The following is an 18,544-nucleotide window of genomic DNA, read 5'->3' on the forward strand; positions in this document are numbered from 1 at the left end:
CCCATCCCAACTCACCCCAGCCACCCACCCATCCCAACTCACCCCAGCCACCCACCCATCCCAACTCACCCCAGCCACCCACCCATCCCAACTCACTCCAGCCACCCACCCATCCCAACTCACCCCAGCCACCCACCCATCCCAACTCACCCACCCACCCATCCCACCTCACCCCAGCCACCCACCCATCCCAACTCACCACAGCCACCCATCCGTCCCAACTCACCCCAGCCACCCATCCGTCCCAACTCACCCCAGTCACCCATCCGTCCCAACTCACCCCAGCCACCCACCCATCCCAACTCACCCCAGCCACCCACCCATCCCAACTCACCCCAGCCACCCACCCATCCCAACTCACCCCAGCCACCCACCCATCCCAACTCACCCCAGCCACCCACCCATCCCAACTCACCCCAGCCACCCACCTATCCCAACTCACCCCAGCCACCCACCCATCCCAACTCACCCACCCACCCATCCCACCTCACCCCAGCCACCCACCCATCCCAACTCACCACAGCCACCCATCCGTCCCAACTCACCCCAGCCACCCATCCGTCCCAACTCACCCCAGTCACCCACCCATCCCAACTCACCCCAGTCACCCACCCATCCCAACTCACCCCAGTCACCCACCCATCCCAACTCACCCCAGTCACCCATCCGTCCCAACTCACCCCAGCCACCCATCCCAACTCACCCCAGCCACCCATCCCAACTCACCCCAGTCACCCATCCATCCCAACTCACACCAGCCACCCATCCATCCCAACTCACCCCAGCCACCCATCCATCCCAACTCACCCCAGCCACCCATCCCAACTCACCCCAGTCACCCATCCATCCCAACTCACACCAGCCACCCATCCGTCCCAACTCACACCAGCCACCCATCCATCCCAACTCACCCCAGCCACCCACCCATCCCAACTCACCCCAGTCACCCATCCGTCCCAACTCACCCCAGCCACCCATCCCAACTCACCCCAGTCACCCATCCCAACTCACCCCAGTCACCCATCCGTCCCAACTCACACCAGCCACCCATCCATTCCAACTCACCCCAGCCACCCACCCATCCCAACTCACCCCAGTCACCCATCCATCCCAACTCACCCCAGCCACCCATCCCAACTCACCCCAGTCATCCATCCCAACTCACCCCAGCCACCCACCCATCCCAACTCACCCCAGTCACCCATCCGTCCCAACTCACACCAGCCACCCATCCATCCCAACTCACCCCAGTCACCCATCCGTCCCAACTCACACCAGCCACCCATCCATCCCAACTCACCCCAGTCACCCATCCGTCCCAACTCACACCAGCCACCCATCCATCCCAACTCACCCCAGTCACCCATCCATCCCAACTCACCCCAGTCACCCATCCCAACTCACCCCAGTCACCCATCCATCCCAACTCACCCCAGTCACCCATCCCAACTCACCCCAGTCACCCACCCATCCCAACTCACCCCAGTCACCCACCCATCCCAACTCACCCCAGTCACCCACCCATCCCAACTCACCCCAGTCACCCACCCATCCCAACTCACCCCAGTCACCCATCCATCCCAACTCACCCCAGCCACCCATCCATCCCAACTCACCCCAGCCACCCACCCATCCCAACTCACCCCAGCCACCCATCCGTCCCAACTCACCCCAGCCACTTATCCATCCCAACTCACCCCAGTCACCCATCCATCCCAACTCACCCCAGTCACCCACCCATCCCAACTCACCCCAGCCACCCATCCGTCCCAACTCACCCCAGCCACCCATCCATCCCAACTCACCCTAGTCACCCACCCATCCCAACTCACCCCAGCCACCCATCCGTCCCAACTCACCCCAGTCACCCATCCATCCCAACTCACCCCAGTCACCCACCCATCCCAACTCACCCCAGCCACCCATCCGTCCCAACTCACCCCAGTCACCCATCCGTCCCAACTCACCACAGTCACCCATCCGTCCCAACTCACCCCAGTCACCCACCCATCCCAACGCACCCCAGTCACCCACCCATCCCAACTCACCCCAGTCACCCATCCGTCCCAACTCACCCCAGTCACCCACCCATCCCAACGCACCCCAGCCACCCACCCATCCCAACTCACCCCAGTCACCCACCCATCCCAACTCACCCCAGTCACCCATCCGTCCCAACTCACCACAGTCACCCATCCGTCCCAACTCACCCCAGTCACCCACCCATCCCAACGCACCCCAGTCACCCACCCATCCCAACTCACCCCAGTCACCCATCCGTCCCAACTCACCCCAGTCACCCACCCATCCCAACGCACCCCAGTCACCCATCCGTCCCAACTCACCCCAGTCACCCACCCATCCCAACGCACCCCAGTCACCCACCCATCCCAACTCACCCCAGTCACCCACCCATCCCAACTCACCCCAGCCACCCATCCGTCCCAACTCACCCCAGCCACCCATCCCAACTCACCCCAGTCACCCACCCATCCCAACTCACCCCAGTCACCCACCCATCCCAACTCACCCCAGCCACCCATCCGTCCCAACTCACCCCAGCCACCCATCCCAACTCACCCCAGTCACCCACCCATCCCAACTCACCCCAGTCACCCACCCATCCCAACTCACCCCAGTCACCCATCCCAACGCACCCCAGTCACCCACCCATCCCAACGCACACCAGCCACCCACCCATCCCAACTCACCCCAGCCACCCACCCATCCCAACTCACCCCAGTCACCCACCCATCCCAACTCACACCAGCCACCCATCCGTCCCAACTCACCCCAGTCACCCACCCATCCCAACGCACCCCAGTCACCCACCCATCCCAACGCACACCAGCCACCCACCCATCCCAACTCACCCCAGTCACCCACCCATCCCAACGCACCCCAGTCACCCACCCATCCCAACGCACACCAGCCACCCACCCATCCCAACTCACCCCAGCCACCCACCCATCCCAACTCACCCCAGCCACCCATCCGTCCCAACTCACCCCAGCCACCCATCCCAACTCACCCCAGCTACCCATCCACCCATGTTGATGTACGCTTTGTTGCAGTGCTGCAGACAGGGGCAAACTGCAGTGGACAGTACCACGACTCCTGCGTGAGCGGCGCGTTCTGTAACCAGACTTCAAAAAGCTGCGTCTGTGCTGCTGGCTTTCATGCAGTCCACAACATTTGTGGTAGGAACACAAAACTAGTGAAAACGCACTACAACACAGTAGATACTCCTTCGATTAACTGTCTGAAGCCTGCCGTAATTCAAAATTAATAGAATTTAAGCAAAACATATATATAAACTTACGCACATAGAGTCGCACTCACGCATTTAAGCACAAACGTGTGCGCGCATGCAGGGAAAGAGTGAGACAGAGACAGAGAGACACAGATAAAACGAGAGAGGCAAAGACATAGAGACAGAATTACAAAGAGAGAGAGAGAGAGAGAGAGAGAGAGAGAGAGAGAGAGAGAGAGAGAGAGAGAGAGAGAGAGAGAGAGAGAGAGAGAGAGAGAGAGAGAGAGAGAGAGATTAATTACGGATCTGTTCGGACTTGTTCACGGACTTAAAATACTCATCCAGTTAAACACATACCGCTGCTTGTGTTTAAAAAAAAGAAGCTTTTTCTTGGTAGCAGATTGGCCTGAAAATCGACCCTCGGGAAAATATGCAAGATAATCAGAACTCGGAGTGTGTAACCTATTAATATGTATATACCTATTACTTTACCCTTCTGTTTTTTACACAGAGCAGCCTGGCTGTTTAATTTTGGTACGTGTTTAAGTTAACTCATGCTTTTACCTCTTTTGAGTTAATATTGTATATTGTAAGATGTTATCTTGCTTGGTTTGCATTGCTGCAGCTCGGCGAGCTATGCTTAGCAGGGACAAAAAACCTGCGCTACATGGAGAATACTACATGGCTTCCTATGTGATACCAGTTTTACACGAGTTATGTTTCTAAATAGTGAACTGCGAGCGAAAGATAACTTTTCAATATTTAAACAACACAACGAGTGTAAAACTGGTATTAAACAAGAAGCCATGTAGTATTCTGTTTATCCTACATATACTGTACTTGCGTGTTTATTGCTCCAAACGTCCCCCAGTCAAAGCACCCAAATTGAAGACGCTTCAAATGGAACGTGGATCTCTCAAAAAACCTCCGTTAATCTTTGACGTCAAAGCAAAGAGACGTCACTCTAGAAAGCATATCGTGACGTGTACTTTCTTAAAATTCTTCTAATTGTTCCAATAATGACGTTTGTCTCTGTGACTCGGCATCACGGGCAGTGTAAAATCAGGTCCCTGCCAGACATGACCTCTTCACATGAACTGTGGAGTGAACGATATTGTTATGACATGAGTAGTATCTCACAGTATGTAGGATAAATAGAGAATACTACATGGCTTGCTGTGTCGTACCAGATTTACACGAGTTTTTTTTTAAAATATTGAACTGCGAGCGCGAAAGCGAGCTGTTCACTATTTGAAAAAGCAACGAGTGTAAATCTGTTACGACACAGCAAGCCATGTAGTATTCTGTTTATCCTACAGATACTTACGTGTACTTACGTGTATTTTACTGAAAATGTCCCGCATTCGAGGCAGCTAAATTGAAGACGCTTGTTTTGGAACATCGATCTCTTCTAAAGCCTCGTGCAATCTATTACGTCAAAGCAAAGAAACGTCACTCTGAAAGTGTGGCGTGACGTGTTAGTTCTAAAGATTAATCGAGGGTAATTAGCGAGCGCAGTTTGTGTTTCTATAATGACGTTTGTCTCGGTGACTTTGGCATCATAAGCAGTGGAAAAACAGGTCCCTGCCAGACTTGCTTTACATGACCTCATTTACATGATAGGGGAGACCGGGGATAGTCGGCCCCCTTTTGCACTTAAACCAATGTGGAGACTAATTTAAGAGAGATAGAGAAACGATTTATGGTTTAAAATGAGCGTTAATATCTTGCTCAAATTTGTGATATAAAAAAGTGGCCAAACTATTGTAATATTGTTTACAGTTTGGCTGCAAACAGACCTAGTGACACAGGGTCCAACTTGCCCCGTGTCGGGGTAAGTTGGCCCTACGTATGGGGCAAGTTGGACCCTCACTTTCAGAATGTCAGAAATGATTCACGAGAGCACTCAGTTCAACGGAATTTATTAGACCGAAACAGAAATAAAAACAACATTATGTTTTGCATCGCAAAACTGAACAAAATGAATCAAAGGACAACAAATTCTTTTCGCGTTGAGGACATCAGTACATGTCCAATAGTACGAGAACAGGTGACTCCTTTGAAGGTCTCACGTGATGCTTGAAATGTTCCAAGAACTTCGGGAAGTTCTCTTCCGTCATCCAACCAGACTTGTGTGCACTTCCCTTAGATCCAGTAGGGGCTCCTGTGAGGAAATGGTCAGAGAACTTGACCCTTGGAAACACAAAAAATGGTGGAACTGAACGACCATCTGCAGATATTGCAGCACGCAGGGTGACTAGTTGTCCCCTTTTTGATGACACCAACGATCCAACTTGTTTGGCACCAGTAGGTCCCACGACTTTGCGAGGCTTTTGGACTGTCACCACCCCCGTTTCGTCAACGTTCCAAATGTCCTTCGCCTCAAACTTGTACCTGTCGATTACAGTGCCCAACTTCTGAAAGAAGTCATCAATGTTTGCTTTGTTAAACGCTGTAGCACGACCAATACTGGTAGCTTCAGGTGTTCTGATAGAAATACAGTCTTTATGTCTCTTCATGAAGCCTGAAAACCAGTCAGCCCCAGCACGTTCTTTCTCACTCCATGACTGGGGCATAGGGATGGGGTCTACCACCTTCTGCGTCGACAGACGTCGCTGACGGCCGCTCCCCATCACCGGCTGGCTGGGGTCTACCACCTTCACCCCCTGCGATGACTGACGTCTACGGCCCCCCTTCACCCTCAGATGGATGTACGTCTCCACCTTCACTAACGTCCCTCCCTCTGGGCCCACTTCCTATCCAAGTGAGCGAGGTTCGTAAACTGTTTTTGGCTCAGAACCCCAGGAAGGCTGCAGGCCCAGATGGGATCACTCCTCAGACTCTGAAGACGTGTGCAGACCAACTTGCTCCAGTCTTCACGGACATTTTCAACAAGTCGCTAGAACAGTGCCATGTTCCTAAATGCTTCAAGCGCTCCATTGTGGTGCCTGTACCGAAGAAGGCTAACGTTTCTGGTCTCAACGACTACCGCCCTGTGGCATTGACTTCAGTCGTGATGAAGTGTTTGGAGCGTTTAGTGCTCCAGCGCTTGAAGGTAGCCACTGATGCTAGTCTTGACCCTCACCAGTTTGCATATCGGGCCAACCGTTCCGTGGACGATGCAGTAGCCTTAGGTCTACATCATATTGTTGAGCACCTGGAGAAGTCTGGTAGCTATGCTAGAGTTCTTTTCATTGACTATAGCTCTGCCTTTAACACCATTGTTCCACATAAACTGTTCTCCAAGCTCACTGGCATGTGCGTCGAGGAATCCCTTTGTAAGTGGGTTCTAGATTTTTTGTTGGATAGGCCTCAGGTTGTAAGAGTAGGCAGCAGTACTTCTAGCTCAATCACCTTGAACATTGGTGCCCCACAGGGGTGTGTTCTCTCCCCACTGTTGTTCTCCCTCTTCACCAACGACAACGTGAGCCATGACCCCTCAGTAGTCATCCTGAAGTTCTCCGATGACACTACTCTGGAAGGCCTGATCAGTGTCGGTGATGAGTCGGGGTAGCGAGCGGAGGTTGCGAGAGTGTCGGGCTGGTGTGTGGCTAATGACCTTGACCTTAACGTCACCAAAACCAAGGAGATGGTCTTTGACCGTAGGAAGAAAAAGACTCCCCTCTTACCACTCACCATCAGCGGTGAGAACGTAGAGCAGGTTGATTCCTTCAAATTTCTAGGGGTGACCATCTCCAATGACCTTAGCTGGGCTGTTCATACTGACCTTTCAGTAAAGAAGGCCCATCAGCGTCTCTACTTCCTGAGACAGCTGAGGAAGTTCAAAGTGTCCTCCTCCATCATGTCCCAGTTCTACAGGGCTGCTGTAGAGAGTCTCCTTACCTTTTCTATCACGGTTTGGTACAGCAGCTCCTGCCAGTTTGAGAAAGAAAAACTGGAGAAGGTCGTTAGGGCTGCCAGCAGGATCATTGGCAGAGATCTCCCCTCTATAGACTCCCTTCACATCCTGCGCATGATGAGGAAATGTAGGTCCATCATGCAGGATCCCACACACCCGGCTGGTCATCTCTTCCAGCCTCTGCTCTCGGGGCGCAGGCTCAGAACCCTCAGATGCCGTACGGCAAGACTCAGAAACAGTTTCTACCCCCAGGCTGTCCTGGCTTTTAATAACCGGTAAATGAACTCTACAGACTGTGACACGTTTTAGGATGCTCTAGGAGTATGATTTTAGTAGCTGACATGACATACTGTGATATATAGAGTGGGTTTTAGCATGGTGACACCACTGTGACGCGATGAAGCCAGACTATGTTTTAGCAGCTGGTTATATTACCGGAATACACATCTAGTATGTTTTAGTAGTTTTAGTCGTTCTTTAACCACTGTGATGTGTTGGAAGAGTTTATTTTTATGTGCTGTTTTAGAGGTACATTTTATCAGTATGGAACATGTTCAGTTCTTACAGTAGTTGATAGTGGGGGGGGGGGGGGATCCTATCTTATTCTGCGTACTTTTATTGTGGTTCCGATAGCTCTTAGAGTTTCATAGTTCTCACCATGTCTGTATAGTGTATGTATTAGTTACTGTGATACCAAATTGTCTTACCCATGTATGTATGATGCTATGCGCCAGTGATGTATGAATGCTATTTATTTTTGTTTTTATCACACAGCAAGCTGCTTTCCTCGTGTATTTTTTATGTTCATTCATGTATTGTACACTTGGCAATAAATTATCTATCTATCTATCTATGTACTAATTGCTTTGCACACTGATATGCCAAGACACGGACCTCGATTGGGCACAATCTAAAATATATGTCACAAGCATCCTTTAGGTACTTGACCAGTGCCAACTCCTGTTCGTCAGTGAAGACCTGTCGGTGTCGGGTATACCCTAAAGGAAGACCTGCAACATTTTTCTCTCGCTGTGGGGCAGACAGGTTCTTAAATTTCAGAAGCTGGCGTCGGAGTGTTGTCTTTGGCACGTCGAAAAGAGCAGCAGTTTTCTTCACCCCATCTTCTGTGGTGTGGTAGTGATCTATCGCCCTGCGAATTACATCTGGCATGCATCCTCTGCTGGTCTTTCTTTCATATGTTCTCACCATAGTGGAACCTACACAAATGCAAAAAATAAATCACCAAAGTGTCCCAGTGATTTGGCACGCACACAGGCTTTCTCTCTCTCTTTCACACACACGCACACACACACACACACACACACACACACACACACACACACACATCAATCTCACGGTTATTTAAAAGAACAAATAAACACAACAACAGTGTATTATCACGAAAAAAGAATATACACTATATGGGGCATGTTGGCCCTACCCCCCGGGGCAAGTCGGCCCCTGGAACCAACGTGCCCCATCACATGAGGACCAACTTACCCCAACACAGGAAATTTTATTTGGAGGGGTAGCAATAAACACTGACACTGGGCAGAGCAAAAGTATCACTTTCCAGTGAAACCGTTGATATACATGTTTTGTTCATATATGTTTTTGTCTGACTGATGCGATTCATTAGCGCTGAAATCTGATCCAAACAAATCTTTAACAAATTTACTCCAAATGATCAAAATCAGTTTTTTATCACTTACCTCCAATATCTGCATCAGATTGGCGCCATATTTTCTGTGCAGGAAGGCGGGCAGTCGCGTGACGTAGTCACATGACCAAAATGTCTAAATACACCAAAGGAATCAAATAAAAGCCAATAGTCCAACTTACCCCGGGGGCCGACTATCCCCGGTCTCCCCTATACACACGTCTGATTTGAACGATTATTATCTCACGGGTGTCTCTCTCACGTATGTAGGATAAATGGATGTACATTGTATGTTCTATGATGTTATCTGGCTTGGTTTGCAGTGCTGGAGCTCGGCGAGGAATGCTCAGCGTGGAATAACAACATGTGCTACATGGATGAATATTGTGACCTGCATGGAACCAAGCAGTGTCGGTGTCTCAAAGAATACCATCCCAGCGGTTACATCTGTCGTAAGTCAATTCAACCAAAACGTCCATTGTGTATAAACTGAGAAAAATTGAAACGATTGAAATGAATTAAAAGATGCTATTTGCTGCATTGGCGTGGATAAAAGTAACCGTCAGGAAATAAGAATTCATGATTCAAATAAAGATTTCCCAATAGCCTTCACATTTTCGAGCTACGCAGAATGTCAAAATCGTACATAAAACCTTTGTAAAAGTCAGAAACACTGAGCATCTTCCGAACTTCCATCCCTGCCACGATGCAGTAAATATATGATCAAATATGATCAAATGACTAGTTACATGTGTTTTATTGACACAGTCACAGGTAAGCAAGTAAGTAATTTAGTCAGTAAGTAAGTAAGTAAGAAAGTGCTATCTTTGTTTTTCTTTCAGGGCTGAAAGCTGGGGTGGCAAGTGTTGACTGCAGTCAGGTCATGGATATGACGTCATGTGTGGAACACGCCAGCTGTGACACTAAGACGGAACAGTGTCTCTGCGATAAGGACTTCAGTGTTAAGGAGGAGGGTACTTGTGGTAAGATTCCTTCTGGCTTCATATCTGCTTTTGTTGTTTAGCGTTTTACTGTGAATAGATAATCTCTCTGCTATAAGGATTTGAGCAGTAAAGAGGAGGGCACTTGTGGTAAGATTCCATCTGGCTTTATATCTCAGTGTTCCACTTCATGAAAACTTGAAGGTATAGAGGATAAGCACAATAGCCTAGTGATTAAGATGTCGACCTTCCATTTGGAAGATTCGGGGTTCAAATCCTAAATTTTTTCAGATCTTCCATGTCAACTGATGAACATACCTGCTAGTTACCTGCTAGTTTCTTGTTATCGTTGTTCTTTGTGTGGACACGCGAGCACAAGACCAAGTACGCAGGGAACATGCATTTCTAGTAATCCATTTCAGGGTTTGGTGGGAGATAGAAACACGAACATAACCAGCATGCATCCTCCGAAACAGAGTATTATTTTCTCCCTCTTTGGTTATTGTTTAGAATCACCCCCGGAATCGGCGTATGGCTGACTAATGGCGAGGTTAAAACGGTCATACATGTAAAAATGTAGCTTGCTTTTACGCATTGGGGATGGACATCCCTTCTTTTCCTCCTCAAGAGATATGTCTGATATAGCGGTTTCAGGATGTGTAACACCGATGTTTTCTTTTGTGGGTTTGTGCTTCATTTTAAATACTTGATATATCTGCAATAAAATATGTAGAATTAGATTTGCAGGCGTGTAGCTACAAATTGGAATTTTATATTGACGTTTATATTGACGTTTACTATGAACGTTACTTTTTCAGCGCTCGACTGCTCACGACTGATTTTTGATTACAGGTTTACAAGTCTCGGTGAGACTCCAGAACACAACATGTGCAGACTTTCCGCTGTGTGTAGACAACGCCACGTGTACAGATGCTCAACACAGCTGTGTCTGTGACGACAAGTTCGCACCGCTTCCAAATCGAACTTGCGGTAATAAGAGTTGTTCACTACAAACACCTCAATTATATTCACATGCCAAACATAACGGTTTCATTCTCATACAAGTTTTGTTGAAATAGCTTCTCCCTGGACAGCTTTCTTTTTATTGTAAGTGCATCCGACGCATGATACGTATTCAAGTTGAAAAAGAAAAGTCTGTGCTACTAACACAATCTGTTGGAAAACAACCAGAACAACCGCAACCACACCACCACAACAACCAAAACAACCACAACAACCGCAACCACACCACCACAACAACCAAAACAACCACAACAACCGCAACCACACCACCACAACAACCAAAACAACCACAACAACCGCAACCACACCACCACAACAACCAAAACAACCAGAACAACCGCAACCACACCACCACAACAACCAAAACAACCACAACAACAACAAAGCACAACTCAAGAAAGATTTTTTTTTCTTACATGGGAGACTTTTTTTAGGTTTATTTAACAGGAAGTCATGACCAAGACAAGTTTTCTATCCATTTTATTTAGGTCTAAAAGCCAAAGTACCTGATGTTGACTGCAGGCAAGTCACTGCGTGTGTGGAAGACGCTTCATGCGACACAACCAGCCAGCAATGTCTGTGTGATGAAAAGTTCAGCGTCAGAAATGATGGTACCTGCGGTATGTGGTGTTTGCTTTCTGTTGAAATGATGGAACCTGTGTTTGTGGCTAATTGTCTGATTTACGGTGAACTATTCGACCATTAATGTGTGTGTGTGTGTGTGTGTGTGTGTGTGTGTGTGTGTGTGTGTGTGTGTGTGTGTGTGTGTGTGTGTGTGTGTGCGCAAAACAAACAAGTCGCGTAAGGCAAAATTACTACATTTAGTCAAGCTGTGGAACTCACAGAATGAAACTGAACGTAGTCCGCCGCTAGTGCAAAAGGCAGTGAAAGTTACGAGCCTGTTTGGCGCGGTAGCGGTTGCGCTGTGCTTCATAGCACGCTTTACTGTACCTCTCTTCGTTTTAACTTTCTGAGCGTGTTTTTAATCCAAACATATCATATCTATATGTTTTTGGAATCAGGAACCGACAAGGAATAAGATGAAAGTGTTTTTAAATTGATTTCGAAAATTTAATTTTGATCATAATTTTTATATTTTTAATTTTCAGAGCTTGTTTTTAATCCAAATATAACATATTTATATGTTTTTGGAATCAGAAAATGATGAAGAATAAGATGAACGTAAATTTGGATCGTTTTATAATTAATTTTTTTTTACAATTTTTAGATTTTTAATGACCAAAGTCATTAATTAATTTGTAAGCCACCAAACTGAAATGCAATACCGAAGTCCGGCCTTCGACGAAGATTACTTGGCCAAAATTTCAATCAATTTGATTGAAAAATGAGGGTGTGACAGTGCCGCCTCAACTTTTACAAAAAGCCGGATATGACGTCATCAAAGACATTTATCGAAAAAAAGGAAAATATGTTCGGGGATATCATACCCAGGAACTCTCATGTCAAATTTCATAAAGATCGGTCCAGTAGTTTACTCTGAATCGCTCTACACACACACACACGCACACACACACACACATACACACATACACACATACACACATACACCATGACCCTCGTCTCGATTCCCCCTCTATGTTAAAACATTTAAATGTAAAAAGCAAACGAACCTACAAAAACTCTCACCAGATTTGATGAAATGAAAAGAACATTTTATCGAGAAATTTAAAAAGATGGAAAATTTGTTGTGAATGTTTTAATTTGTCTTTACATAAGCATACTTTTTAGTAACCTTTCTTGTTTGTTGTTGTTTTTTGTTTGTGTGTTATTTGTTTTGTTTTTGGAAAGTAAGCTAGGTATCTGTCTAAGTTTGTTTTTGTTTTTTTAATATTTTTTGTTGGGTTTTAACAATTCTTTCAGAACAACACTCTTTATTTCCAGGAAAGAAAACATCCTCAAACATATGAAAACAAAGTCAAACACAAACTGTTTCCATATCCTGAAATCAACACCTTAATTTTTGCAACAAACAAACAAACAAAAAAACAAACAAACAAACTAAATCAGTCACTTTCTCTTTCCAGGACTGAAGGCTGAGGTACCGAATGTTGACTGCAGTCAAGTCACTGCGTGTGTGGACAACGCGTAACAGGAGGCAGTGTTTGTGTGATGAGAAATTCAGTATCAAACGTGAAAGAACGTGTGGTATGTTAATAGTGAAACAGATAAAGTCGAACCTGTTTATAACACCCTAATCACAGGCTAAAAGTGTTGTTTCGGAGAGGTTGTCCCTGTTGTTACGGAGAGGTTGTCCCTGGAAAACTTCAATTATTGAACGCTCAAAGAACGATTTCAGGTATTTCTGGTTTCTTGTGACATCTTGACAATCATCTAGCCGCAAAGAGTAGCTCTTGTGGCGATGTGAAACCATTTTGTTTAGCAGGGAATCTTGTTTCGGTTTGTAGACTTCTGACATGACTGCACACAAAGCAGCCAGGCTGTAGCTTCTTTATATGCGTCTAAATGATTTACCCTGCGCGCTCATGTCAAAAGGGTTTGACAGACTAGTGGATTACAAGATGGCTTACACAGTTTGCTTAATTACGAAGACGTCCGTTGCAAAAGTAACTCAGCGTAACAATTTCAATCGACAAACAGTGCAGTCAGGCATGCTTCCTGTTGGGAGAATACTTTTACCCCGTGTATAATTTTTGATAGATAAGTGTTGGTTTACACCAAGGTTTACACGTGAAGGGATGTATTTTTAAGTTGACTCAAATTTCCCATTTGTTTAAAGAAGCACAAAAAAAGCAAACGAACCAACAAAAACTCTCACTAGATTTGATGAAATGAAAAGAACATTTTATGGAGAAATTGGAAAAGATGGAAAATTTGTTGTGAATGTTTTATTTTGTCTTTACTTAAAGATTTCTTTCATTAACTTTTCTTGGTTTTTGTTGTTTTTTGTTTGTGTGTTTGTTATTTGTTTTGTTTTTGGAAAGTAAGCAAGGTATCTGTCTAAGTTTTTGTTTTGACCGACTGACTGACCGACTTTTGGGTTGGCCTAGTGGTAAGGCGTCCGCCCCGTGATCGGGAGGTCGTGGGTTCGAACCCCGGTCGGGTCATACCTAAGACTTTACAATTGGCAATCTAGTGGCTGCTCCACCTGGCGTCTGGCATTATGGGGTTAGTGCTAGGACTGGTTGGTCCGGTGTCAGAATAATGTGACTGGGTGAGACATGAAGCCTGTGCTGCGACTTCTGTCTTGTGTGTGGCGCACGTTATATGTCAAAGCAGCACCGCCCTGATATGGCCCTTCGTGGTCGGCTGGGCGTTAAGCAAACAAACAAACAAACAAACCGACTTTTGGGGATTAACGTCCTCTGAGGTAGCTAGTGACGTACCTATATTGGGACATTTACTTGAATACAATAAGAGGAAGAAAACAAAAAAAGGGTGGGGGGGGGGGGACCATGAAACAAATTGAAAAGTTATGCGATAAAATGTTTAGACATTGTAGGCTTCTACCACCTCGCCGTATTTAATCTTGGACAACGTACGTTACTTGGGATTGGGCCGTTAAAAAAGTTTTTATTTTCACAAAATGATTAAAAGGGATACAATTTCAGAACCACTGGTTAAAAGCGCTGGCTGATTAAAACATAATACGTTCTATACATATGTACACTCAGGTTGCTTCGCCGTGTCGTATGTACACAAAAACAATCACAACATGACAACATATATCTTTCTTACACATATATGTTAAGAATAAGTTGTTTAAGAGGAGAAATAACAAAACAAAAATCATTATCTTTTATCAATACGATAATAAAAGTCGATTAAAACATTACCTTCCATGCCGCTCTTTACCGCATTACTGTTTCTCTTAGTTCTTCGCCCGCCGGGCCACCCGCACTTGGGAGAGCCTCGTGGGTGCCATCCTATATTGGGCAGAACAGCGAATTTTTGTTTTGTTTTTTTAATATTTTCTGTTGCCATGATGTTTGTGTAGGTTTGCAGGTGTCATGGAAATTGGAGGACAAAACGTGTGCCGAGTTTCCAACCTGTGTGGACAACGCCACATGTTCTGATGCACAGCACAGTTGTATTTGTGATCAGAATTTTGCACCGCTTTCAAACCATACTTGCGGTAAGGACATTTTCAGTTGCTCATCTCTGAGTGAGGTTGACATGCCCTGGTTGTAACGTTAAAGCAGATTTGAATTTACCATGAACCAAACATTTTACTCTTTGTTAATACACACCGATAAAAACAAGCATAAAGATATTTTACAACAGATCGAAATGAAAAAGACTGGAGCAGAAATGTCAAAAGAGGTCATACTATCAATTTAAAAACACTTTCATCTATATGTTTTTGGAATCAGGAACCGACAAGGAATAAGATGAAAGTGTTTTTAAATTGATTTCGAAAATTTAATTTTGATAATAATTTTTAAATTTTTAATTTTTAGAGCTTGTTTTTAATCCAAATATAACATATTTATATGTTTATGGAATCAGAAAATGATGGCCAATACGATGAACGTAAATTTGGATCGTTTTATAAAATAAAATATTGTTTTTACAATTTTAAGATTTTTAATGACCAAAGTCATCAATTAATTTTTAAGCCACCAAACTGAAATGCAATACCGAAGTCTGGGCTTTGTCGAAAATTACTTGACCAAAATTTCAACCAATTTGGTTGAAAAATAAGAGTGTGACAGTGCCGCCTCAACTTTCACGAAAAGCCGGATATGACGTCATCAAATACATTTATCAAAAAACTGAAAAAAACGTCTGGGGATATCATACCCAGGAACTCTCATGTCAAATTTCATAAAGATCGGTCCAGTAGTTTAGTCTAAATCGCTCTACACACACACACACACACACACACACACAGACAGACACACACACGCACATACACCACGACCCTCGTCTCGATTCCCCGCTCTACGTTAAAACATTTAGTCAAAACTTGACTAAATGTAAAAAGGAGGAATAATTGCAATCACACACACACACACACACACACACACACACACACACACGCACTCACACACACACACGCGCGGGCGTGCACGCACGCACGCACACACACACACACACACACACACACACACACACACACACACACACACACACACACACACACACACACACACAAAGACATACACAAACATACCGACAAAATGACAGACATACACTTAGTGAGACAAACCGACACAGAAACCCCCACACATGCACGCACGCACTTATTTTTACGCAAACAAAGACGTAGAGATGCTTATAGAGAAACACTTACGCAACCAAAAAAACACGCACACAAACACACAGACAGACAAACTTCATTCTTGGTAGAGAAATGCATTTCTTTCTGTATTGCTTTCTCTTTAAGTGCACCTACCTCGCAGAGAGAGAGAGACAATGACAATGACAATGACAAATCTTTATTTTTCGAGGGTGACAAGAATAAGCATAGATATGCTTTTTTGCATCTGGCCCTCGCCCTAAAGAGGGACTAAACTATTTTACTATAACTATGACTAGGGAGAGAAAAAAAAAAGAAAAAAAAAGGTTACATAAAAACATTAATGGTAGAACATATAAGTTTATGTACATGAAGCGCATTATGTAGAAGCAGAGAGAGAGAGTCGGAGTCGGAAATTTTATTTGTTAGGCCTCCGGCCCATAACAAGACTGGTGACACATAATACAAGCGCTTTCTATATACCGAAGCATGCACGATCGCGCAAAGTTCTCGCTACTGGAAGTCCGATAGAGAGTCCACTGCATTTGTCAGAGTCAGGGATACCTTGACTCACACTGCACACCAATACCATTCATCATAACATCATGATTTGATCAGCATTAGACATTCCAAGAATGAAAACATCACTGTGTTTGAAACTGTTCATCCTAAGTAAAAGCGGACTACGCGAGACACTATTCTCAGATCTTCTTCCAGTTCTTCTTTGTACAATTCAGCGTACCGATCTTTGCTGATCGGGGGCAATGTCCGAAGACACGACATGGCATGTTTCTGAATCTTGGTCATGCTGTCTGACTGATCGAAGAACCAGCGTTTACGATCTGTGTTGAAATCATACATGAGCACAACATCATCACTTTTGCAGTACAAACTCTGGGTGCCAATATGTTGTTCAAATACAACAGTATCAAAAGATTCATTTCTTCTTCTATCGCGGAGAAGTCTTTGTTTACGGCGGTCTCTCAGTTCACTAGCCAGCAGCTTGATGTGTCTGATGTCAATACCTCTTTCAGACGTTATCTTTTCCATGTGTTCAAGACTCTCACTGTTGTCGTCTGTCTGATTTACCGCACTAGGCTATCATGCAAACAGTCTTTGGTCTGCGAACCACTTGCGCCCAAACACATGGTGTCGTCTCTATTGTTTACATGTTCCTCTCCACTGCGCCTAGTGTAAGTGGCAGGTGGTGGGTCTGTCTCACGTGCAGAGCGTGGCGTGTCAACACAGGAATGTGTACTGTCATGTTGTGACAGAGGCATGAACTCAGGGGTGGCTAAAAATAGACCGCATGGCGAAGTATGAGAGAGAGAGAGAGAGAGAGAGAGAGAGAGAGACACAGACAGACAGACAAAGACACAGAGAGAAAGAGATAGACAGACAGAGGGAGAGACAAACAGACGAACACACAGACAGACATAGACAAACACACAAACAAAGACACACAGACAGACTTCACTATTGTATGTGCAAGTAATTTTGTTAAACCACACGTTACGTTCACCACTGAACGTGAAACCATGTAAAACGTTACTATCTCAGATAACGGCACTGACGCTACCGGAAATAGAATTTATCAGTGAAATTCTACCATCAATTTAGTAATCGATGCGATGTAAATTATCCTAAAACTGTGGTATGATCACGACATCGTTTAGCATTTAGGATCAAATGGTGCCAATGTGTACACAATGCACTAATCACAGACAACAGTTATACACTTTACGTACATGTAACTCTCCAACTGACATTGTCTGCCACTTGAAACAAATGACTTTCGAAGGAAAATTAACTCCAATATATAAATATTATGTATGATTTTTAATAATTACTTGCACTTTTTGAAAATAAAGCTTTTTCTACGATAAGGTGTTTACCCCTTAAATGTATAAGTCATCCGGTAGAAAAACCGGAAGTATCGTGTACTAAGCATATGTATATGTTTAAAAAGTTAATTGTGTTAATGTAGAACATCTTGCCTATGTATATGTTTAGGTTTTGAATACTTTAGGGGAAAACCATAGCCATTATTCATTCATCTTCAACTAACACCCCTAATCTCAGGGCACATTTTGTTAGTGGGGGTAGGGTTTCAATCAGTCAAAAATCACTATCATTCAATATTTTCTGCCATTTCAAATACATACACGTAATTGCACAATTTCTTGAATTTTAAGATGCTTTAACTGACTATACCAAGAAAACCTGCACTTTTTGTAGAATTAGTTTTTTGTCCATGATTTATGTTTAAAAATGTCAATTTTTACGACAATAAATGCTAACGGTTGCCTCACCAGAGGACACGTACCAACGACGTGAATCTTGTCTGCCAATTAAAATGCATATATTTTGAAATAAGGGGAATCATAACATATGTCACTGTAATGTGTCTCACTGTAATACCTTCTGGGTTCATTGTGTATTTGGTTAAGTGAATTGCAGATAAGTTTTTTTTGAAAATGAGAGCTATACATATATTTTATTAAAACTGAAACTGGTGGAGCGAAAAACAGACCTGTTTTGAAGAAGTCGTACTAAAATCATTTATGGGCTTGAACTTCACAGTTTG

At 44.8% G+C, this 18,544-nt stretch overlaps 1 protein-coding gene across 8 annotated transcripts in view; it reads left to right on the forward strand.

Moving 5' to 3' along the window:
• Nucleotides 1-18,544, forward strand: part of LOC138950918 (multiple epidermal growth factor-like domains protein 10) — a 59,421-nt gene that overhangs the window by 21,025 nt on the left and 19,852 nt on the right. For 7 of the 8 annotated variants that reach the window (XM_070322629.1, XM_070322623.1, XM_070322626.1 and 4 more), the window contains 6 exons: nt 3,075-3,200; nt 9,096-9,224; nt 9,615-9,755; nt 10,566-10,703; nt 11,225-11,356; nt 14,713-14,850. In XM_070322629.1, coding sequence (XP_070178730.1) covers nt 3,075-3,200; nt 9,096-9,224; nt 9,615-9,755; nt 10,566-10,703; nt 11,225-11,356; nt 14,713-14,850 — 804 coding nt within the window. The remainder of the gene's footprint in view (nt 1-3,074; nt 3,201-9,095; nt 9,225-9,614; nt 9,756-10,565; nt 10,704-11,224; nt 11,357-14,712; nt 14,851-18,544) is intronic. The other variant, XM_070322630.1, reaches the window with a different exon arrangement.

Source organism: Littorina saxatilis, linkage group LG16 (genome assembly GCF_037325665.1).
Source record: "Littorina saxatilis isolate snail1 linkage group LG16, US_GU_Lsax_2.0, whole genome shotgun sequence".
In the NCBI taxonomy this organism is placed as follows: Eukaryota; Metazoa; Mollusca; class Gastropoda; order Littorinimorpha; family Littorinidae; genus Littorina; species Littorina saxatilis.